This window comes from Elephas maximus, chromosome 5 (assembly GCF_024166365.1).
Source record: "Elephas maximus indicus isolate mEleMax1 chromosome 5, mEleMax1 primary haplotype, whole genome shotgun sequence".
NCBI lineage: Eukaryota > Metazoa > Chordata > Mammalia > Proboscidea > Elephantidae > Elephas > Elephas maximus.
In genome coordinates, this window is record NC_064823.1 from 86,518,789 (window position 1) to 86,543,721 (window position 24,933).

The 24,933-nt window shown below is 38.1% G+C and overlaps 1 protein-coding gene across 4 annotated transcripts in view; it reads right to left on the reverse strand.

Moving 5' to 3' along the window:
* Positions 1–24,933, reverse strand: part of SLC4A4 (solute carrier family 4 member 4) — a 387,871-nt gene that overhangs the window by 89,534 nt on the left and 273,404 nt on the right. For all 4 annotated transcript variants that reach the window (XM_049886070.1, XM_049886071.1, XM_049886069.1 and 1 more), the window contains exons 10-13: positions 21,621–21,775; positions 20,674–20,787; positions 18,353–18,527; positions 2,252–2,385 (exon numbers count right to left, since the gene is read on the reverse strand). In XM_049886070.1, coding sequence (XP_049742027.1) covers positions 2,252–2,385; positions 18,353–18,527; positions 20,674–20,787; positions 21,621–21,775 — 578 coding nt within the window. The remainder of the gene's footprint in view (positions 1–2,251; positions 2,386–18,352; positions 18,528–20,673; positions 20,788–21,620; positions 21,776–24,933) is intronic.

A 24,933-nucleotide genomic window follows, 5' to 3' on the forward strand; every position in this document is an offset into this window, starting at 1 on the left:
GCAAGACAAAGAAAAACAGTTTCTTTACTTTTCAGGTCCCTTAGTATACTAAAGTACAGAATTGATTCCTAGAAGGGGATATAATATACAATCCTTCCCAGACTTATTAGGATCACAACCTTTTTTTCATGAAGCATCTAATGGAACGAGTAATTGATGAAACACACTTTGGGAAATAACACAAATGCTCTGTATTTAGACAAAATACTAGCACTGCTGTTATAATATATCAGCAAATGATTCCGCATTGTAAATAAAATAAAGTTTGCCACAGAAGAGAAACGTATTACTCAGTGATGGATTTAAAGCAAGGTTTCTCAAATATTTCTCACTGCTTTGAAACCATTTACAAATGAATCATTGGGAACTATATGTACTTTCCAATTATGATGAAACAGAAGGAAAAGTGAGAAAGAAACTTGCTTAGTGGAAGGAAATCATTTCTATCCCACAATTATCTAAAGCAAACTGGCCGGCGAACATTTTCTGTAGATTAAGGCTCTGATCCCATTGCATCCAATAAATCTTTCTGCAAAGGTTGTGCATGTTTGTTCCTGTTTATACTACATGCTTGTTTAATCTTTCCACAAAGACTTTCTTCTCTCACACAATGTTTTCTTAAACATATAAAAACTGTTTGACTCTTTCTGTAAACTGATGTGAAAAGAATTCTTTCCAATGTTTCTCTCAGAATTATGATGGAGGAAGGATTTGTAGTAATGACCTACAGAAAACTCACAATATAATTTAAAATTTGGCCCTTTAAATTCTCAGAAGACTCTCACTAATGTTCTCAACCGAGTTTTCAAAACACTGGTTTTAGACCCTCATTCCTCTTGTATCTTTTGATCATTTTTGATGACACACAATGTGAAAGACTATAAATGAGCCCTTAACTCCGTGAGGTACTAAGCACATAATGTCATTTATAAAAATGAAATTGTAAGTATGTGTAACAATGTAAGAATATGGAAATTCCAACAAGGAGTGTTGGCAAGCTAAATAAAATTCTGCAATCTATCTAAGAAATAAAATCTTTCTGTAAAGGCAATGTTCTCTTAGAGATATCAAATACATTAGAAAAAGGCCAGAGGACCCAATTTGATTTTGAATTCTTGTGTGCTGATGTGGCCGCTTGGATAATTAACTTAACTCAATTTTCCCCTTCCTAAAACAATCCATCAATTTTAAAAAGAAGATATTGATATCACAACTGTTACAACCATTAGTAGTCCCTAGTGATCTTGTAACGAGTGTGGACTCTAGAGTCAGAAAGCAAGGATTCAAATCCCAGCCCAGCCTTCAGCTATCTACTTATCCTCTCGGTGCCTGTTATCTAGTCTGTGAAACAAATATGTTCTCTACCTAATAGGACTGCTACAAGAATTAAATAAGTTGATGCATGTAAAGCATTTAGGATTGCATCTGGCACATGGACAAGTGCAATAAATGTTAATTATTCAGCTGAATCCTGAAAGGTATCTTTAGTTAAGAATAATGGAATTTGGGTTAGGAACACCCAGTCTCTTTCATTAGAACTAAGGGGCCTTGAAGAAGTCATTTAATTTCTGTAGCATATCAGTCAGAATCATGGCCATAAACAGAAGGTACAGTCAAACGAGATTCTGAGGAAAACCTAATGAGTGGGCTGTTTGTAGAGGTGTGGGTAACAAAAAATGGCTAGGCACTCAGGGACTAGCAAGAGCAGGAAACGATACCTACCTCCAGGCTTAAAAGGGTTGCGGAAGGAACAGTATTACGAGAGCCTGGTAAGGGGTAGAGCTGTGGTAGTGGGACCAGTTGGTAGGGGCTATCGTCCTGGGGAATAAGCCTCTGCCAGACTGTGGTGCTAAAGCAGAAGGGAGTAGCGGGGCATACCTGGACCTCTCTCTCTTGCCATCCTCTGATCCCCTGCTGATGCTTCCCATTTAGCCAAGCCCAATAGGAAGCCAGCAGGCAAGGGGCACTGGGTGTTACAGTCTATAGGGATCAGCTCCCTAGGACACAAATGTAACAAAAAGGGCAGAGAATGACTGGGGAGGGAGCAGGAATATAACACTGCATATTCAGCTTCGGTTGAGTCAAATGTAAAATGAGTGCTGGATGACCTAAATTCTAAGGCCCTTTCAACTTCCAAATCTTAAAAATTCCAGTGCTCTTGGATCTACCTAATTACTACTCTGTGTACTATCTAGGCTATGAATGTTCTACAATTAAACAATTCTAAATTATAATTAGTATATATACATACTTGCTAAAATTAAATAGAAGCCTCTCGAAAACTAGAACAGGTCCTGTGCTGCTCAAAATAGTGAGTGGTTGACCAGCAAAAAGGCAAAAGATGGCTCCAGAGACAGCTGTGCCCAGGAAACTCTCCAACACGCCCTAATAGAAAGAAAATACAGGTGTTAAGTGAAACACATATTTTTTTCTTCCTATTTGTTGCTAGAGAATAAAGCCAAAGAGGGCCTTAGCAAACATATTAAATAAATATGAAGAATAAAAGTTCTTACCAAGGTGAATGTCACCACCCATTATTTCACCTTACATAAAGTTGGGTCATTCCTCCCTAGTAACTCCAAGGGTTGTGCTGCTCCAAAGAACTATAATGACTGGTGGCTGACTGTGGGAGACAAAAGGTGGTCCTGCCACATACTAAGAATATTCAGGCTTCTATATGAACAATTTCATTCTATAATCCCACCAACTGAGTAGAAGTGATTTGGTACCTTTGATAATGTTTTTCTCTTTGTGATTACCCTCAGTGTTTGTTTTAGCTTGATTTCACCTTGCTCATAGTAAACTGTTGCCATTGAGTCTATTCCAACTCACAGTGGCCCCATAGGTAGAGCAGAACTGCACCACAAGGTTTCCAAGGCTGTAATCTTTATGAACGCAGACTGCCGCATCTTTCTCCCATAGAGCGGCTGGTGGGTTTGAACCACTGATCTTTCAGTTAATCGTCCAGTGCTTAACCACTGTGTCACCAGGGGTCTTTTGCTCTCATAGTAAAAAAAAAAATGTAGGCACTTATAAATATCTGTATTTTTATGCACAAAAGCTATTTTTTCTAGAGAAAAGATTTTCAAGTGCAAAGGGAAAAGAACAAAACACAAAAGTGATTTGCCCTCCATTTTGCAATTTCTAAGATGCCAATTGAAAAAAAAATTCTCATTATATATTGATGTAAACTAATGCAAGAGCTTCTATTAACTTAATCTCTAGAAGAAATAAATGTGCAAGGGCATAGCTAAGCCTTGCAGTTATACCTCAGGAATACACCCCATTATTTTCCTTTAGCATAACAGGAAAAAAGAAACACAGGTTATCAAGCATTGCTGACTTATAAAATTATCCTAATGTTCTGCTCTTAATTCCCTCATTCACGATCAATACCTCAGGTGATGGCAAACTAGCCTGTTTCCTATATTTTTCATTATTTCAGAATTCACTTGGAAAAACATATTTATTTGTAGCAAGGCCTATTCGTAAATTTAAATAGTATTTTATAAAGGAATGATTTATAAATACAAAAGGATAACAGACCTTTTATTCAACATAAGACTATTAATCTGAACAATATAATTTGTAAAATAAAAGCTTCGAATGAGTAAATAAAGACACTTTTTGTTTTAAAAGACACTAGGTTAATTTACACAGTAGAGGGAAATTATGTCATATTGGTAACTCTACGTGTATACTAAAACAAAATGGTACTATGGAGATTTCCCTTTTCAATTAAACTATAAATTACATGTTCGTATAAGTATGATTTATGTTTACATAAAGCAAGTCATCTCTTAATCTAAGCTGCCCCTGACTGAAACAGAGTGGATTTCTGGGGCTTCTCAGGTGCTCCCCAATCATTTTCTGCCCCATAGTTAACCTACCCCCCTGTCATGTCAGCCTCACTAAACTACCTTTCTACTACCCCAAAAGTTCTCCAGAAACTAATCACTCACTTGATATTTGTAGAGAAAAAATAATGTACACAAAACGATGATGAAGAAATTTTCTTTTTCAATCAACTTAGAGATCTTAAACATACTAAGTTCTATCCCCACTCAAAAACCATACTAGTCTAGGTTTGAAGTCTGGCAGGAGGGTCTTGCAAAGGGACATCACTTACATGGATGTGAGTTCTAATACATGGCTGAAGAATGCCACCTCATTCCTTTATAACTACTCCATACATAATCAGGGTGTCCAGCTCATTCTTCCTCACAGAAACGAGCAAGATTGGCAGAACCAGGAGGCATTTACACAGAGGAGAGAGATTTCCTTGTGTCCAACAAATATTACTTGTCTCCATCTTTTACACACAACAATATTGAGATGCAGGAAACAGACACAGACACCAAATGTGGCACACCAAGTCTTTGGAGTATGTACCTGCCCATCCACTCCCTCACCCTTGGCAAGGATAAAAGGTGTGCCTGAGGCTGGAATTTTCTTGGATAGTCTTGCATCCCCTGTGCATTGACACTGGACTTTTTAAAAGTAATGTATCTTTCTCATTTACGACTTAACTTTAGTGAATATATAACATGAAAAGGATAGGGACTTGAACGCTCAGAGTGACAAGACAAGCCACACTCTGGATACATAAGATAGGCAATGTCGCACTGCACATTCTTCCCAAGCATAGAGAAGTACCTATTTCTCATCACTATTGCAGAATTGAAATATAGCATAGACTGGGCATAAGGGAGGATACGAAAGAGGAAAGGAGAAATAATGAGATTAAGAATTCTCTACTCGATTTGACATAGCTATTAATCTCCATGAGAGCAAAAAACAGGGCCTTTTGGTGTTGTCCCTGTTTCTCTGTCTCCCCGTCAGGCTTTACAGTATTCCTCCATGTGCACTGCAGGCACTCAGCAAGTGCTAAAAGAACTGAAGAAGTAGTACCCAAATACATACTAGGCTCTAACTATCAGAGTCAACAGCCATTGTCCCTCACTCAGTAAAGATAACAACTAATTTCTTCCAGAAAACGTCTTTGATTTATGGAAGCCATGTGACTGTTAAAAGGCAGATTATGTTTATTTCAGTAATTGATCATTTAGTGAGTGCTACAGTTTCCATTCTGTTACTGATAATTCTGAAACAGAGACAGACGATTTATTATATACGCACTGGAAACTTGCTTAAACTTAGAGATGCTTCCAGCATTTCTGAGAAAAGATCTCTTTTCATCACATTTTGACATGTTACTCTTTAAGTCACAATACAAAAATTTAAAAATATTCTTGCACAATGAATAATTTTAAAAACTATAATGAGAGTTTAAAGCAATTTATAAAGTAAACTATCAGAAACTCCTTATTCTGATTTATTATATTCAGTAAATTTCAGTATAGAAAAGGAAAACAGTGCATAGATGTGTGTATTTTTAGTAACCATAACTCATAAAGACACTTCTACATCTGATTTCTCAGAAGAATGAACTCCCAAGAAATTCACGAGAATGTGGACAGCTAAGCTCTGAGGTATGGCGGAATCAGGTGCAACAAAGTGCTCCAGCTCAATTTTGGTTGGTCTTTCATTTTATCCCACTTCTGATCAGATAACGCCCACTACGGAATACAGAAAGAGCGAAGAACGGCAGTAAGAAAATCCTGAGTCTAGGCTCCATTCTGCCACCAGAGAGTTGATTTTGGGAACGCCTCTGTTAATTTTAGTTTCTTCACGTATGAGGAAAAAAATGAGACCATACAGTGTAGCGATAGACCCTCAGGTAAGACAGTCCAGAGCTGGCAATCTAGACTGTGCAATTTACTCGATCTATGACTTTAAGCAAGTTACTTAACCTCGTTATGCCTCAGTTTCTCCACCCTACCGTCATTCGGTTAGTATCATTAGATCAGACCATGTGTGCAAAGTACTTAGCATAGTCTCTGATACATAGTTTTCAATAAAGAGTAACCACATACACATGTACTTTTTTCTATATAAAATGAGGAGCTTGGACTAAATATCTCCAAGGTCTCTTCCAGTTGGCTCAGCACAAACCACATAGCCTGGAGTCAAAGATATCAGAGTGTAAATCTCAGCTCCACCCGTTACCAGCTGGGTAACCTCTCTACATCTTAATTCCTTCTTTTGTAAAATCAACATCTACTTCACAGGATAATTATTTGGGCTAAATAAGATGATAAGAATATAAAAAGAGATAAAAACAAAACCTAACACAAAGTAAAAAAGCAATAAAATGTTAGTTCTTCTTCCTTCACTGCTTCTCGGCCCCTTCTTTTCAGCCTGCCAATATTATTGCTTTTTTCTTCAAGACAGAAAGGAGTTAGAGGAAGAAACTCAAAAGGAGTAACAGGAAAAGAAAAGACAAAGATTAGTCTTCCAGGGAAAAAGAAAAAAACCAAAAAAGCCTCTCAGCATTTCCCAGGGAAAATTCTAAATCAACAGAAGCCTTAAAGTTGCTTCTTTTCACACCTTGTGTTATTAAACACAGAGAATCAACTATTAAAAAAATAAATAAATAAAATAAAGTTTGTTTTATTTTATAGCAATAAGGTCAAAACCCAAAACAATTTGTGAATATCCTTCTGCTTATTTGGGGGAATGAAGTTAAACCAAAGATGGTTCCCATTCTTCAAATCAGACAAGAAAAACTGCACAAGTTCCAGAATAGGAAAATCAGGCATAAAAGATATTAAACCATAGGAGCAAGACTTAAAAAAAAAAAAAATCAACCATGATTTGCAACACCAGCATTTTATGTCTTTGAGCTACTGCAGTGACGGCTGCCAGGGTCACCATGATTGTCATGGCTAAGGCAAAGCAAGCATGTTCACGGTGGCAAAACATCTTTAATTTATGCTGCCAAGTTTGACATTATTACAACTGAGCATCTTCAAGTAACACTGAAGGACAACTTTTATTGTTTCACATCCTTTTATTAATGAGTTTATTATTTGAATTAATAATTATAGCCCTGTCTAGGGAGGATGCTTGAAATTAATAGAAAGAAAAGTAGTAAAGGCTACAGGGCAAAGTGGCACACTTGCTCAAGAAAAGAAAAGACTTCCTACTTCTCTGACAATTTTCAATACAGTAAAACTTGAAAATTAAAATGTTTTGGTGATATTAAATAAAAAAGCATTCACTAACATTACTGTTATATTTCAAGCTCATTCTTTTCTAATTTAATCTAAAGTGTTTTTAACCATTTTAAGAGAAATTTTAGCAGGTGTTGGTGGTGCTTTATATGAACTGTGCAGAATGTTAAATAGTAAGACTAAATTTCTCTAGATAAGTCTTCCCATCTGAAATTAGGCCAAAAACAATGACTTAGCTAACTCCTTCTGGCCATTGGCAATACAAAATCAGATCTGAATTACCTGGGTGAGTTCTGATGTCAGGTCATCAGAGCACGCCAAGCCAATGACCAAAAATAAATGGAGAAATGGCGCAAGTATCAAAGCCAATGCTTCTGAGACTTGGATCACACAAGAATTCCTTGGGGAGGTTTTTTGTTTGTTTTTTTTAAAACTCTGATTCTTTACCTGCACCCTGAACAATTAAAACAAGATCTCTAAGGATGAATCTTGGGGAATCAGTCGTTTTCAAAGTTCCCCAAGTGATTTTCATGTGGCCTAACTTTGAGATACACTAATCTAAACAATTCAAACAAACCTCCTCCCTCAAAATAAAAACCACCTGCTAGCATTGTTAATGGTTACACAGAGCATTTATCTACACCGGGGAAGAAAATTGGATACACAACCCTCATTTTTTATTTCACCTGTGCAGCTACAGTCTATAAATCAGTGATGTCTGTCCTGACAGATCACAGTTGCCAAATTCTTATTGCCATCCACTCAGGCTAAAGTGCTTTGTCGTCATAAACAGGATTCCTGTTTCCATTGCCCAGCAGGAACTGAAAAAGAGAGAAGACTTGAAACACAAATTATCTCCCTGCCGGAGGAAACGTATGAGCCAAAAACTTTAACAGAAGAGCTTCAGCTCCAAGTCTAATAGAATAGACAGGGCAAAACAGGGAGGCTGTACAGTTTTTTGTTTGTTTGTTTGACTGTGACTGTGTGTGACTGTGTCTAAATTATCTCAAGTGCCCATTGTCAAATGCCACTATAATCTTGCACAAAAATCAATGCCAGAAGGATCACAAATTTAAATGAAAATATAAATGAACTAAAATATGTCAGTAAACACACATATATACACACACACACACATTATTTTGGAATGGGAAAGGCCTCTTTAAGTGTATCATGAAAATAAAAAATTTCGAAGGAGACGGTTAATGATATTTACTACATGAAAACGAAAATCTGTACAGCAAAAGAAATCATACAATAAATAAGGTTAAAGGACATATGATAGAGCTAGAAAAAAAGTATTTGCAATATTTCTGACAAGCAAAGATATCCTTATTATACAAAGAATATATAAGTCAATGAGAAAAAAACAAATGCCCCAAAAGTAAAATATTAGGCAATTTGTAAAGAAGTTTATAAGTAGTCAATCAAAATATGGAACAATATTCTCTCTCACAAAAAAAAGAAATAATAATGAACCATTATTTTCAACCCAAAGAAAGACAAAAACAAAAAGATGGAAGAAAAAAACCCTGTTTTTGCAAGAGCGTGGGTGAGTGAGCAATCTTGTGCATTACTAATAAAAGTATAGATTGATAGAAGTTTGGTGGAGTAAAATTTGATAATGATTTTTTTTTTTATGAGCATATTCTGCAATCATTCTGAAAGGAATTTACCCTAAAGAGATAATCACAAAGACTGAAAATATAGTTAATCACCACAGCACCATTTATAAAAGAAAAAATTGGGAAAAGCTGAAAATAATTCCATTAATAAGGGATTGGAAACCCTGGTGGCATAGTGGTTAAGAGCTCAGCTGCTAACCAAAAGGTCTGCAGTTCGAATCCACCAGGCGCTCCTTGGAAATTCTATGAGGCAGCTCTACTCTGTCCTATAGGGTCGCTGTGGGTCAGCATTGACTCGATGGCAGTGGGTTTGGTTTTAAAAAGGGATTGATTGTATAAATTAAAGTGCATGCATCGTATGTATAAGCAGATGCAGACGCAGTCACTAAAGATGATGGTCAAGACGCACAGTGTAGTGCGAAGACATTCATGAAATGCTGCTGGGGAGGTCATGCGATGAAACAGTGTGTATACATAGGATGTTCTCATTTATGTAAAATCCCACACATAGAGCTATCTGTGCACACATGTATTGCAAGATGTATGGAAATATATTCATGAAAATATTAATAATGGTTATTTCTGTGCGATGAATTTAAGGGCAAAATTACCTTCTATGTATTTTTTCTGTATTTCTTTTTACTTTTCTACAGTGCATAATTGTATCTCATTAAAAAATAAATAAAGCTATTTTCAAAATAACTGCAATCTAACACATAATAGGAAACCCTGGTGGCATAGTGGTTAAGTGCTATGGCTGCTAACCAAGAGGTCGGCAGTTTGAATCCGGCAGGCACTCCTTGGAAACTCTATGGTGCAGTTCTACTCTGTCCTATAGGGTCTCTACGAGTCGGAATCGACTAGACAGCAGTGGGTTTGGTTTTTGGGTTTAACACATAATAATTTTAGAATCTGGCATCATTTGGGATCACCAACCCTGATTTTCTGATCATCAAGAAAATAAAGAGCTGGCAAAAGTAGACTAAATACAGAACAAAGGCCTTGCAGACAGAAAAAAAAAAAAAAGATTCTAGCAAATGAACTATGGTCACAAAATTACTGACCTTCAATTAAATAGGTTTAATTCAGTACTTGTACAGAAAATGAAACATTAAAGTCCCTTTCTGGGAGAAGGAATGGCCAATGTTCCTTAGAGCTCACTAAGCAATGCAGAGCCTCTTACCTTCTCACTAAATAGGCTTATTTATTTTTGTCTACCAAAACCATTTAATCATACCATTCTACTGGATTAGCCCTACAACTTTCTGAAACTGGAATATGCTTCTGGTACATATTAACATGTTGCCTTACATTCTCAATTCAAGAAGGAAATGCACTTTGATATTAAATTGCAATAACACTCAGGTAAACTGAAGTAATTGTACAGTCCTCAAAACAGCAAACACCTATCAATTTGCTTTAAAATTAAAATTATAAATTGCACATTATAAGCTTTGTATAAGAAGTGTCTTACTGAGGAACATCAGATGTGAATAAGAAATAACACATTTCCAACTTAAGCGGATTGATGAAATATTCTCAGCACAGCAGTATGTTAAAATAAAGCCTCAAATTTGGATATGCCAACTATAAATGTTCCTTATTATGAGACAAGTTCCCTAAAAATGTGCTCTGTTAGCTCCATAAATAACACAAATTTCACAGAATTCTAAAAATCTTGCTGTATTCTTTCACTAAAAGGTATATGAAAATAGAACTATATTTACTCTTGGAAAAAAATTCAAAATGACTTTCTTCACTAAGTCTTCATTCTAGACTGTGTTCAGTCATTCACAATCAACAATGTAGATTTAAATTAAAAATTTTTTCTATGCTCCAGAAAGCAAGGAAGAACAATTTTTTAAAAATACAAAGACTTGCTAAAGAAGATAAAAAAAAAAAAGTTACTTATATTAGTGTCCTGCCTATAGACTAAGTAATCTTTATATAATTCTTGATTGTTTGATATAAAGGTTCTATTCTAGCCAGTACTTTGAATGAAAAACATGTAATTGTAATAATGTCTAGAGATATATATTTATACTATGAACTTATCAACATTCAGCAATTTAAAGTATCCAAATGGATAGACCACCACCTGTCAGTCTGTCTTGCTGTGGTGACTTGCATGTTGCTATGAAGCTGGAAGCTATGCCACCAGTATGTCGGATGCCAGCAGAGTCACCCATAGTGGACAGGTTTCAGCAGAGCTTCCAGAACTTAAGACAGACTGGAAAGAAAAGCCTGGTGATCTACTTCTGAAAATTAGCCAGTGAAAACCCTGTGGATCACAACAGAGTATTGTCTGATATAGTGCTGGAAGATGAGTCCTCTAGGTTGGAAGGCACATAAAATACACAGTAACCTCAACCATGGACTCAAGCATACCAGTGATCATGAAGATAGTGCAGGACCAGGCAATGTTTTGTTCTGGTGTACATGGAATCACCATGAGTGAGAGGTAACTCAAGAGCAACTAACAACAATAACAAATGAATAAAATAGCATACCTACTTGACAATCAATAATATGAAAACAATGGAATGAATTAACATGCATTATGACAGTTTAGTTGTGGAAGGGACATGTTTTTAGGATGTTGTTGTTGTTGTTAGATGCCTTCAAGTTGGTTCTAACTCATCTTGCCCCTATGCACGACAGAACAAAATGCTGCCTGGCCCTGCCCCTGCCCCTGCCCCTGCCCCATCCTAACAATCATTGCTGTTTCAGCCCATTGTTGCAGCCACTGTGCCAAGCCATCTCATTGAGGGGCTTCCTCTTTTTCACCAACCCTTTACTTTACTAAGCATGATGTCCTTCTCCAGGGACTGGTCCCTCCTGATAACATGTCCAAAGTACGTGAGACAAAGTCTCACCATCCTCAATTCTAGGGAGCATTCTGGCTGTACTTTTTCCAAGACAGATTTGTTCATTCTTCTGGCAGTCCATGGTATATTCAATATTCTTCGTCAATACCATAATTCAAATGCAACAATTCTTCTTTTATCTTCCTTATTCATTGTCTAGCTTTCACAAGCGTATGAAGTGATTGAAGATACCATGGCTTGGGTCAGGCGCACCTTAATCCTCAAAGTGATATCTTTGCTTTTTAACGCTAAGGAGGTCTTTTTCAGCAGATTTGCCCAATGCAATATGTTGCTTGATTTCTTGACTGCTGCTTCCATAGGCGTTGACTGTGAATCCAAGTAAAATAAAATCCTTGACAACTTCAATATTTTCTCCATTTTAGGACAGTGAGGCTACAAAGCCTTTGTTTACTTAGTAGTATAGCAGAGGGACCAGTGGGTCTTACTGAAAAGGACAATGAGCGTATTGCACAATTCTCGGACCTCAAAAAAAGTATACACTCTAGATCTTTGATGTTGAGCTCTAGGAACAGAAACCACCACAATCCAGGCTGGATCCTAAATGACTCAACTCTCGGCAAAGTGGATTAGTGTCTCCCAGAAGCCCAAGCAAAAATTCTACTGCCCACACTTAACAAGGAAGCCATTTTGTAATCCCCAGAGTCCTTTCAGAGCAATCTGATGGTCAAAGTGTCTATGCCAAGTTGGGGAATTCATACAGGCATCTACATTGCCATCATAATTTTAATTCTACTTGGAGCCATCACTATATTTTATTCTGAATATAGTTCCATGGGAAATGATCCACATAGCTCCCAAGATCTGCTTCTAACGAGGACAAGGTTTTTGTTGTTTTTTCTTTTTTACTGATAGTACATATATTTCATCTCTGAAATAGACACTTAAATGTAGATTTCTGTCTATGAGCAGGTAAGACCTTGTGAACAGAAGCTGGCAGAAGAGTTTGCTTAGACAACAGCAGTGCAATGACTCATCTGTGTTTTCACAACATGTTTCTACCCAGCACCCATGTCTATTTGTAGCCTGACAATAAAGGCCCTATGTGAACCACCTCTGAGCTGTCTGCCTTTAAAAGCAAAGACACTGTTCTTAGTTGACTCATTTGAACTGCATGCACCTTTAATAACCCACTGCCACATTTATGAAAGCATGTGCTACAACTGCTGATTATTCCAGACTTTGCCACTGTTTTTCTGCCTAGTCTTGGTCTAGTGTTTGCAAAGTCAAATGAAGCCAGAAGACTTCATTCCCTAAGTAAGCCCACTACATACCACTACTGGTATCTCTTGGGGGCATGGGAACACCCTAGGCTGTAAATACCATAGAGATTTTTATCTATTTTGCTCACTTATCTATATCCCCAGCACTTTAAATAGTGCCTGGCACATAGTAGGAGACACTCAAAACTGGTAAAGGAATGAATCAACCTCTGCTGTAGACTTGTAAAATGATCTAGGCCTTAGCATCAAATCTATGAAATATTTTTGTCATTCTGATGCCAAGTCAAGAAGACCTTCTGGTGCCAGACCATCAAAACTTCTGTACATTACAGTACACACCTTTTCAGTCATGATTACTATTCAACATAGTAAACCACCTTATTCCTGCTTCTTACAGAAGTTAAAATTATACCAATCTATGTCACCTATCATTGCGAGAAAACCTAATGCAATGACTATATGTAGAATTTTTCGTATATAAAAATTTTCATATGGAGGATTACTAGAAAATACATAAAATTACTAGAATACATGGGAACTGTGTTGAGTATGTGTGTGCATGTGGTAATCAATTTCTACTTATACACATTATTTTGGATCTATAAGCCCAGTGTTTAGAAACATAAATCCATTTACTAACAGCATTATTCCACCCAAATAACTTTATAATCGACTGTTCAGTTTAACAAATATATACACTAACAATTATTAGTTTCTATGCCTCTTTTTTTTATGCCTCTCAGTGTTTCTGCCACCCACAGTGACTCATAACCCACCCACTGCCATCGAGTCATTTCCGACTTTTAGTGACCTTATTGTCTTGGTTATCTAGTGCTGCTATAACACAAATACCACAAGCGGATAGCTTAACAAAGAGAAGCTTATTCTCTCACAGTCCAGTAGGCTAGAAGCCTGAATTCCGGGCACCGGATCCAGAGGAAGCCTTTCTCTCTCTGTGGGCTCAGGAGGAAGGTCCTTGTCATCAGTCTTCCCTTAGTCTGCAGCATCTCAGCGCAGGAACCTCAGGTCCATAGGACACGCTCTGCTCCCACCGCTGCTTTCTTGGTGATATGAGGTCCCCATGTCTCTCTGCTTGCTTCTCTCTTCTATATCTCAAAGAGATTGGCTTAAGACTCTATCTAATCTTGTATATCTCATCAATATAACTGCCACTAGTCCATCTGATTTCATCATAGTGATAGGATTTACAAAACATAGGGAAATCACATGAAATGCTGGACAATCACACAATACTGGGACTCAAGGCCCAGCTAAGTCGACAGATATTTTTGGGGGACACAATTCAATCCATGACACCTATAAAACAGAGTAGAACTGCCCCCATAGGGTTTCAGACAATACATATTTTATGGAAGCAGACTGCCACATCCTTCTCACTGTGTAGCTAGTGGGTTGGAACCGCTGATCTTGTTGGTTAGCAGCTGAGTGCTTTAATCATTGTGCTCCCAGGGCTCCAGTGACTCATAGGCATACCAAATTGTAGTTCAGTAAGAGGACTTGACCAATACATTTCTTAAAGGAAAAAGGCATCAGGAATGAGAAACAAATGTCTTTCAATATTTTTATTCAGAGAAACTTTTGAGAACAGTAATGAATCCTTAATTTCCTCGGAATTGTAGATGGAGATTTAAAAATCCATTGAATAACTATGCCTGGCAAATAACCTCATGGACTTGCATTACTTTGAATTTAGTCAATTCTCAGAGTAACATCCCGCAAAAAGTCTTGGCTCACTTAAAGCATTTATCTTTCTTCTGAAGCTTACTCAACCAGCACGACCCTCCCCATGTCATTTATTACAAAGAAGAAAAGTAACCATGTGACTACATGCTACACAAAGTCCTGTGCTTTCCCAAGAACTCATTGATATCGAAATTAATTCACATAAGAAGGACCACCAAAAGACTTTAACAGACCCAAACTTCCTGCATGGTAGGCAAGAATTCTACCACTGCCCCTCAAAAGCCTATATTACCTTATTAATCGCAGCTTTCTTACATTTTCTTAATACGTGGCTGCCTGCTTTATCTTCTTACTGTGGGCCTTAGGGAACTGCTCCAGTGCTTTCTTTTCTACTTGTTTTCTTAAAAGATCTATTTTCATTACTCGTTATGCCAAGCATTTGGATGAAGAATAACTTCTTGATTTGATTATGTATCAGGTTTTATTACAAATCTATTACTGACATCACTGTTACAATCTAATTTTTTTCATTCTTGTCTCATCAATGAGAAAAAAAAAGTGTGGGGGGGACATCCTTTTCATAAACTTCATGACTGTATGCACCCTACCACGCTTCTACTACCCATGCTGTCGGTCTCTAACTGGTAACACACTGATGTGTGTTCTTTGGCCAGCACACTGCTATCTTTAAAATGTTCATCAGTCATCGGTACTTAAAAGCCACCAGATTTCACTTAAGATTTGAATTTTCAGTCTTTCTTTGAAAATCAAAAAATGAAACAAAACTGGATGCACACTCACATGGGAACAAGCATGACTGGGTGGCAAATGATGCCTTCCGATGGCGCATGGACTCTCAGGAGTCACCATAGTCCCCACCCGACCCTCTTTTTTCATTGGTTTGGCCTGCCTGGCCCCTGAAGAATCCCTGTGTGGTGCAAAGAGTTAAGGCACTTAGCTGCTAACCAAAAGATTAGAGGTCCAAATCTACCCAGAGGCACCTCAGAAGGAAGGCCTGGCAATCTACTTCCAAAATATCACCAATTAGAAACCCTGTGGAGAGTAGTTCTACTCTGACACACATGAGGTTGCCATTAGTCAGAAGCGACTCAATGGCAACTATTTTTTGGGGTTTTTTTGGCGTCTGGCCCCTGCAGCCATTTAAGCATGCAATCCATTCCCTGTGCTGACTGAATACAGTACAGTTAGTTTTTCTTCAGAGGTGCTACATTTCAAATATTTCAATCAGTTTTAACTACACGGTATTCAAATTCTCTATAATATGGCTCATCTGTAGAACAATGAGCCAACAAATGTAGAGTCAATGAAGAATGTAACAAACATAATCATTTCATGGTTCCAAAATACAAAAAACTAAGGAGCCCTGTGGTTCAATGGTAAGTGCTCAGCTGTTAACTGAAAGGTCAGTAGTTCGAATCCACCAGTGGCTCCATGAGAGAAAAGACCTGGTGATCTGCTCCCATAAAGATTAAAGCCTAGGAAACTCTACCGGGTAGTACAACTCTGCCATATAGGGTTGCTCAATGGCACATAACAACAGCATACACAACACTACTTCTACATACAGTAGCAGCATCATACATACTCTGTGTAGCTACAGTCCAACACTACTGGCTTAAATCCATCAAGTAACATGACCGCAGATAGGTTTCTACCATGTCAGACCCATCACTCTATTTTTGTGGTTTTGCTTTGGGAAAAATTCCCTTGCAGTGATCCTTCTGAATTTTATCCAAGTATATTTATTCAGTTATCCAGGTTGTCTGTACTTTATATTATTATCCAATGCTATGTCCATCTAATTTGGTGCAAACCAGAAAAGACTAATGATGTTTGCAGGAATGGGTCATAAACCACTTGCATGTGAGAAGTCTGTCACGTGGCTAAAATTTTTTAATGTTTTTAATTGTGGTTTCTATTAAATAATAAAGATTTGATAATATTTTAGTACAACACAATATCAGGATAATAGAGTATGATAAAATGTTATCTACCTATATACTATAAACCAGGATTTTTGTAATATGAAAATGAACTGTGTTCCAAAATACACATTACTTGAAAGTAATTTTACAACAAACCTATATGGAATAGGAGGAGGCCTGTGATAGCCAGCCTCCAAACTGGTCCTCCAGTGTTTGACCAAACAATATGGAACAAGTGATGCTTTCTCATTTCTGAGGCTAAGTGAAAACAGGCCTTGCAAATTCCCCCTTGCTCTCTTGGAACACTTGCTCAATAGAAGCCAGATACCATGTAAACCCTACTACCCTATGACAGCCATGCCGTGAGAAAGCCCAAACTAGCCACACGGTAAAGTCATGTCGAGAGCGAGATGTTCAACAATACCCCAGCTGGCCCAGATATTCCAGACCAGGAGCTGGACAAGTGAGTAAAGAAGCCCTCAGATGACTCCAGCCTCATGAGGACCAATGCTAGAACCACCTAGCTGAGCCCATCAACCCCTAAAACCATAAGAGATAATATTACAACGGTTGTTTTAAGCTTCTATATTTGGGGTAATATGTTATACAGCTATTGATAAAGGCTAAAACACAAAAAGGCACTTAAACTAAAATATAATTTTTAATTTTTCCCTTTTTACTTGGTCAACACAGATATTATAGATACTCTCCACTTCATTTTTGTGTTTAGGCGGAAATCTGGAACGTGACTGAGCCTAGGAAAGAAAATAGCAGTGGAAGAAAAGCAATCCTTTGGAATCAGCTGCTTTTTTTTTTTTTTTTTTAATAAACTGGCTGGTTACTTATGAATGGCATACAGGTTAAAAAGTAATAAGTAGTAAAGTAGGAGGTCAGAGTTTGAAAAGGGCTCAAATCTGACTTTCATAAAAATATCAGCTAAATTCACTACTCTGTATTCAGCACCTAACGTAATGCCTATTTCTTTAAAATGACTAACCTTGCTGCTGTCGAGTCGATTTGACTCATAGCAACCCTACAGGACAGAGTAGAACTGCCCCATAGGGTTTCCAAGGCTGTAACCTCTACAGAAGCAGAATGAAATGTCTTTCTCCCAGGGAGTGGCTGGTGAGTTCAAACTGCCAACCTTTTGGTTAGCAACCAAGCGATTAACCATTGCATAACCAGGGCTCTTTTTTAAATGACTAAAAAAAAAACCTAGATCAACTAAAAGTTGCTTTTCCATATTTTTCTGGGTATCTAAAAGATCTTTTCTATCCCAAAGCTGTCTATTATTGATGCAAAAGAAGGCAAATGCCAGCTGCTAAGTAACCAACAAATTCTGGTTCATACAAAATACAAAACAAGTCATTCATCTTTACAGCCTAAGGGGAGGCAGTTGCAGGTATAGGCAAAACATCTACCTGTAGATATGGAAACCCAACCTTGAGAAAAATCACTCAATTTTTGGATGAGTCTATTGGCTCATGTGTAAAATGGAGCTAATCATGCATTCCCGAAAAGAGTAGGATCATAAAATTTAACAGTATACAGTCCATATATTCCAAATAGTAGAAGAGCCCAGCCTTGTGCACTGCACAAAATTAAAGCAGCTGATATGATTTTGCCCAAATAGAATTTTATATACTCATTTCCTTCCCCCTTTTTTTTTTCTCCCCACTTGTGACTCAAGCCAGATTTCATCAAGCTATTTTTATAATTACTAAAACGCTAGAAATACAGCAGCAGGCCAGAAGCAAAGCAAAATGCAGCATCCAGCAAAAGAAGGAAACTCACGCTGAGTAACTGAAAGGCCATCTGCTTCTAACTGAGCTGTAGGGGTGAGGATGGCAATCTGGGCCGTACTCTTTGTGTCCTCCCCAAAGCCATACCCACCTGCATGTTGTCAGTGGCATCCCCGAGCAGTCCTCCAAAAGTGATAGCATTAGTTACAGTCGCCAGATAAATGAAGAGAATTGCTGAAAGGGCCTGAATATTTAAAGCATCATAAAAATCACTGGCAAAAAATGGTGCTTTCCTCTTTATGTCCTTAATTAGTCCACCACAGAACCTGGGCAGGGAGAAAGCAAATATGTGACAACGTACAATAAATTACCCTCAAATTAACCAAAAGATAACTTGCTAAACCAAAAAGAATTTGTGCTTAAAATGCTTGAATCCATGGCAAGATACTATTCGACCACTTAAGATGAAACCTGGAATCTGCAGAGGAATAAATTTTTTTCTATCACTCGCTTTTGTGGTCAAGAAATTAGGTGTCACATTCCCTCCAAAGACCAGCCAGTTGGTCTTCAGATGAGAGTGTTCAGTGTTAATGAGCTAAATTTTCTCACCGCCTAAAGATAAATGTCCAAACATGTGAGCAGATCGTATTAGGCTCTTTATAATCTTGCCGTAGTCTCCTTTCCATCCCCATTCATTCAGTCATCCAGTCATTCCACAAATGTTTACTCAACACCTGTGATGCACCCAGCACCTTCTGGGTGTTGGAGATACGGTGGCGAACAACTCAGGCAAAAATCCCTGCCCTTGTGGAGTTTACTTCTTGTGACAGGGACAGGCAATAAACAAGATAAAGAGGTAAAATACACAGTGATAAAAATCAGGGAAAAAATATAATATGGGGAAGAGAGTTATGAAGTGCTGGAGGAGTGGTGACTGAAGTTTTAGATAGGGCGGCCGGAGCAGGCCTTCTGAGAAAGTGACTTTCGAGTGAGGACCTGAAGAAACTGCGGGACAGAGCCAGGCAGGTGTGCAGTGCAGCTCTGCAAGCTGAGCAACTCTACTCATCCTACACCTTACTCAATCCTCCCTTTCTCAGCCAAATCTCACATCTCAGCCTTCCCCGTGTCATTTCTTCTGCCTAGAATGCTCTCTCAGAGCTCAACACTCCCTGAAGTCTTGACTCTCCACTCAGATTTCCACTATAGACTATCACACTTTACCAGGATTATCTGTCTGTCCAGGTCACCACTGGAACCAAGCTCCACCCCAGTGCCAGTGCCCTATTTCAGTTGTCTTGGTAAGCACAGAGCCTTGGTTCTGGACATACTTCATGTATCTAATGCATGTATGAAAGCAGAAATAGAAATTAAATTGTGATTAAGTAAGAAAATTAAATCCTATAACTTAGTTCTGTTGGAAAGGATATTCCTAATGGTTAAGAGTTTGTAAAGAACTATTCAAAAAATAAGAGGGGGAGTGGGTTATGCTCTCTATTCTTTAAAAAGAAGGAAAAAAAAGGAAGGAAGAAATTTTCTCCAGTTTGGGAAAGAAATCCGAGTGGGTTAGCAGGGGAAAAAAATTATTTAGTTCAAATTCAACTGCATATTAAATGTCATACTTCCTGTGTTTTCAAAAAAACAAAAAATACATACACTGTTTACAAAAAAGCCATCCCTTCCTAAAATGAGTATCCTACTTAAAGTTTTACTTCACTCGAAACAAAATGGAGAACTTGGTAGTGTAAAAAGAAGAATTACCATGAAAAGAAATTTAGCCAAAGCAATCTGGGAACTCTGAATCTCCAACTGCCAACTAAGAAGACAGAAAAGTGACCTACCTGTGATTTGCTTATTTCTATAACATGTAACTTACTCCTAGGTAAACATACAGGAAGAGATGGAATCATGAAAGCCAAGTGAGGAAGACTGGCACATCATTCAGTTCTCCCATCACACACATTCAGGCATTCTCAACCCTCTAATACTCACTCTCTCTCACTCCAAGCCCACCACACCCGCACACAGGAGGCACACTGGGCTGCTGTCCCCTCTACTTGGAATACTCTTCTCTGCCTCTGTGTCTATCTACATGTCTGTCTCCCATCTCCTTCAGGGCTTACCTAAAAAGTCACCTTCTCTGTAAGGCCTTCTTTGCCACTCTAACCAAAATTTTAATAACTCTCTATCATTGTAAAACTTCTATTTCTGCTTATTTTTTTTCCCATAAAACCATCACATTTATTTTGTTTGTTTATTATTTATCTCCCACCATTTCAAAGTAAATTCCATAAGGGCAGGGGGTTCTCTTTAGTTCACTGCTCTATCCCCAGTGCCTGGAGCTAACTGGTATACTATAAAACTTTTTTGGATAATAAATGAACAAATCAGTGAATAAAATCCTGAGAGAAACATGAGAAGCAACTTAAACATAAGGAGGGCCTCGGCAGAAATGGCAAAGGGTCCATCAGTTACCGTCCAGTTCGCTTCAGTTCTTCACAATCCCCATGACCTCCTCCGCCATGTCCTCCATCATGGGGCGTGTCCCCATTCATCTGAACATTCTCTCCACCAGAGTACATATTCTTTCTGAGCAAGACAACCAAGCCCAAGAGAGCATTAGTTTATTTCATTCTTCTGCTTCTCAGCTATACCATGCACTAGCTACAGAAGACATGGGGAAAAAACAGCCTTTAGCAGAAAGATTATTTTTTTCTGCTATCCTAACAGACTATGCTTAAAGTGTTATATTTAGAACCAAGACAAATGACTAGAGGAACAGAAAAGTTGAACAAATTGTGTATTGTAAAAGCGGAAAACTGTTTCACCTGGGAAATAATAGACTTCAATAAAATGGCTTCACCTCCACAATCTCACTCAATTTCTTAAACTTTTCAATCTATAAGGACTCATCTTGAGTAACTGATCCTTCCACACATACAGGGAGTAATGGTTAAGTGTTAAACTGCTAACCAAAACGTTGGTAGTTTGAACCTAGCCAGTGGTTTCATAGGAGAAAGGCCTGGAGATCTGCTCCCAAAAAGATTACAGCCGAAAAACCCTACAGGGCAGTTCTACTCTGTCACATAGGGTTGCTATGAAATCGACTCAATGGCACCTAACAACAACAATAATATGTACAGGGAGTTGCCAGAACATCCCCCACGGAGTCTCTGTGATGCATTTCAAATTCATAATCTGAGATGTCTAATTTATAATCACTGAAGAACATCACATCCATTTTACATGTCAAGAGAATGTGGAACCAAGGCATATAAGTGATTCGCTTGAGATAATATATCCAGTAAAATGGGAACCTGAAAATATGAGAGCAGTAACCCAATCCCACTTGTTCCTCCAAACATAACCCTCTTCCCGGGGATGTTTCAGCAACTGAAAATTCCAACTACCTGATAATTTACCTTTTGTCAGATGATGGAAGACTCTTAGGAGGCTCTATCCTGATTGCTGGATCCCATTCCCCAGGAGGAAGGACAATGACTTCATCCAGGAACTCGTCAATGCCAGCAATCAGGTCCTGCCTGTCTTTTGCTTTATAAGCAATGTCATGGAACACCTAAAGAATAAGAGATATGCAGTTCTAACAAGAGAACTGTCTATATGCCTAACACTATGTCAAGCCTGAATAATTCAGTTTATAATCCACTGTAATATTGCCATAGCTATGCTGCCATATTTCCTATTATTCATTGTATCCCAATATATTTAAATGTTCAAATTATAACCCCAAGGATTATGAGTAGAGGTTTAAGAAAACAGCTATGCTTTTCTTCTATCAATACTGTTAAACAATATTGTCTTTCATCTCCCGCTGGTATGTATCATAACCAATACAGTTGCTATGGAAGCCAAATGAAAACACTCTGGAGAAATATACTGAAAAGTCATTTCCCTAAATAGAAACTACTGGGACAAACAATTGCTAGTAAATCAAGAAGAAAAAGTTCAAGCTGAGTGCTAAGATCAGGTTAAAATCCAAGCACTGCAGCTCTAAAACACGTAGTTGATGTTAATGATTAAAGAAAGAAAAATTGGGTTATATCAGCAACACAGAAAGTGAAGAATTTTTAATAGGTGATCATCTGTCCATCTTTAGGTAAGCCAAAACCCAACCCACAGCCACTGGTCCATTCTAATTGATAAAACACAGGACAGAGTAGAACTGCCCCCATGCGGTTTCCAAGGACGTAAAGCTTTACACAAGCGGACTGCTACATCTTTCTCCAGCAGAGTGGCTGGTGGGTTTAAACACTGACCTTTCAGTTACCAGCCAAGTGCTTTAACCACTGCATCACCAGGGCTCCTGTCCTTTAGGTAAAGCAGCAACTAAAGAATCCAAGGTAGCAAACACTTCATTCTTTTTAGGTACCTCCACAGAGCTTCTAGGATATACGTAACCCTCTTCATCAATTGTTTCATTCCTTTAACCTAGCCGTTGATCTGAAAGTTCTATACATATAACCCAACTCTCATACTTCGTAAGTAAAATTCTTTAGTCACCAGAAGAGAACCTTTATCTATTCTTAACAATTATTACTAAATCAGCTTTTCTTGACAAGAATTTTTAAACAAATAGAATTAAAGAGTAGAGGGTTGTGGAGTTGAAAGGCAATACAAAGCATCCGTGTATCATTTGTGGTGTACACAACCACCTTCAACTTCATTTTTCCTGGCTTCCTCCCACTATGTTGCTATTAGGTGTTGCTAGGTGCCATCAAGTCAGTTCTGAACCACAGCGTCCCCATGTACAACAGAATGAAACACTGCCCGCCTGATCCGGTGCCATTCTCACAACCATCGTTATACTTCAGCTCATTGTTGCAGCCACTGTGTCAGTTCATCTTCATTGAGAGTCTTCCTCTCTTTCACTGACCCTCTACTTTACCAAGTATGATGTCCTTCTCCAGAGACTGGTCCCTCCTGACAACATGTCTAAAGAATGTAAGATGAAGTCTTTCCATTCTTGCCTCTAAGGAGTATTCTGGCTGACTTCTTCCAAGACAGATGAGTACATTCTTCTGGAAGACTATGGAATATTCAATATTCTTCGTGAACACTGTAATTCAAAGGCATCAATCCTTCTTCAGTCTTCCTTATTCATCGTCCAGCTTTCACATGCATATGAGACAACTGAAAATACCATAGCTTGAGTCAGGTATATATTAGTCCCCAAAGTGACATCTTTGCTTTTTAACACTTTAAAGAGGTCATTTGCAGCAGATTTGCCCGATGAAAAAACATCATTTGATTTCTTGACTGCTGCTTCCATGGGCATTATTTGTAGACCCAAGTAAAATGAAATCCTTGACAACTTCAATACTTTCTCCATTTATCATGATGTTGCTTACTGGTCTAGGTGTGAGGATTTTTGTTTTCTTTATGTTGAGGTGCAATCCATACTGAAGGCTGTAGTCTTAGATCTTCATCAGTAAGTGCTTCAGGTCCTCTTCACTATCGGCAAGCAAGGTTGTGTAACCTGCATATCACAGGTTGTAAATGCAACCTCCTTCAATCCTGATGCCACCTTCTTCTTCGTATAGCCCAGCTATACGAAGAAGAACACGGAAAGTGGCATTAGACTGAATAAGTATGGTGAAAGGATACAATCCTGATGCACACCTTTCCTGATTTTAAACCGTGCAGTATCCCTTGTTCTGTTCGAATGACTGCCTCTTGGTCTATGTACAGATTCCTCGTGAGCACAATTAAGGGTTCTGGAATTCCCATTCTTTGAAATGTTATCCATAATTTGTTATGATTCACCCAGTCGAATGCCTTTGCATAGTCAATAAAACACAGGTAAACATCATTCTGGTATTCTCTGCTTTCAGCCAAGATCCACCTGACATCAGCAGTGATATTCCTCCTTCTACATCCTTTTCTGAATCTGACTTGAACTTCTGGCAGTTCCAGGTCAAGGTACTGCTCCAACAGCTTTTGAATGATTGTCAGCAAAATTTTACTTCTGTGTGATATTGATATTGTTTGATAATTTACACATTCTGTTGGATCACCTTCCTTTGGAATGGGCATAAATATGGATCTTTTCTGGTTGGTTAGCCAGGAACCTGTCTTCTAAATTTCTTGACATAGATAAGTAAACACCTCCTGTGCTGCATCCATTTGTTAAAACATCTGAATTGGTATTCTGATTTGCTTTTTGCCATTCCTTTCAGTGCAGCTTGAACTTCCTCCTTAAGTACCATTGGTTCTTGATCATATGCTACCTCCAGAAATGTCTGAACCTCAACCAATTCTTTTTGGTACAATGACTCTATGTATTCCTTCCATCTTCTTTTGATACTTCCCGTGTCATTCAATACTGCAACTTGAGGCCTGAATTTTTTCCTCAGTTCTTTTAGCTTGAGAAATGCTGAGTGTGTTCTTCCCTTTTGGTTTTCTAACTCCAGGTATTTGCACATTTAATTAAAATACTTTGTCTTCTCCAGCTGTCCTTTGAGATCTTCTGAACAGCTGAACAGCTCTTTTACTTCATTATTTCTTCCCTTCACTTTAGCTACTCTGTATTCAACAGCAAGTTTCAGAGTCTCTCCTGACAGCCATTTTGGTCTTTTCTTTCTTGTCTTTTTAATGACCTTTTGCTTTCTTCATGTATGATGTCCTTGATGTCATTCTACCATCTGATCTTCAGACATTAGTGTTCAGAGCATCAAATCTATTCTTGGTATGGTCTCTAAATTCAGGTGGGATATA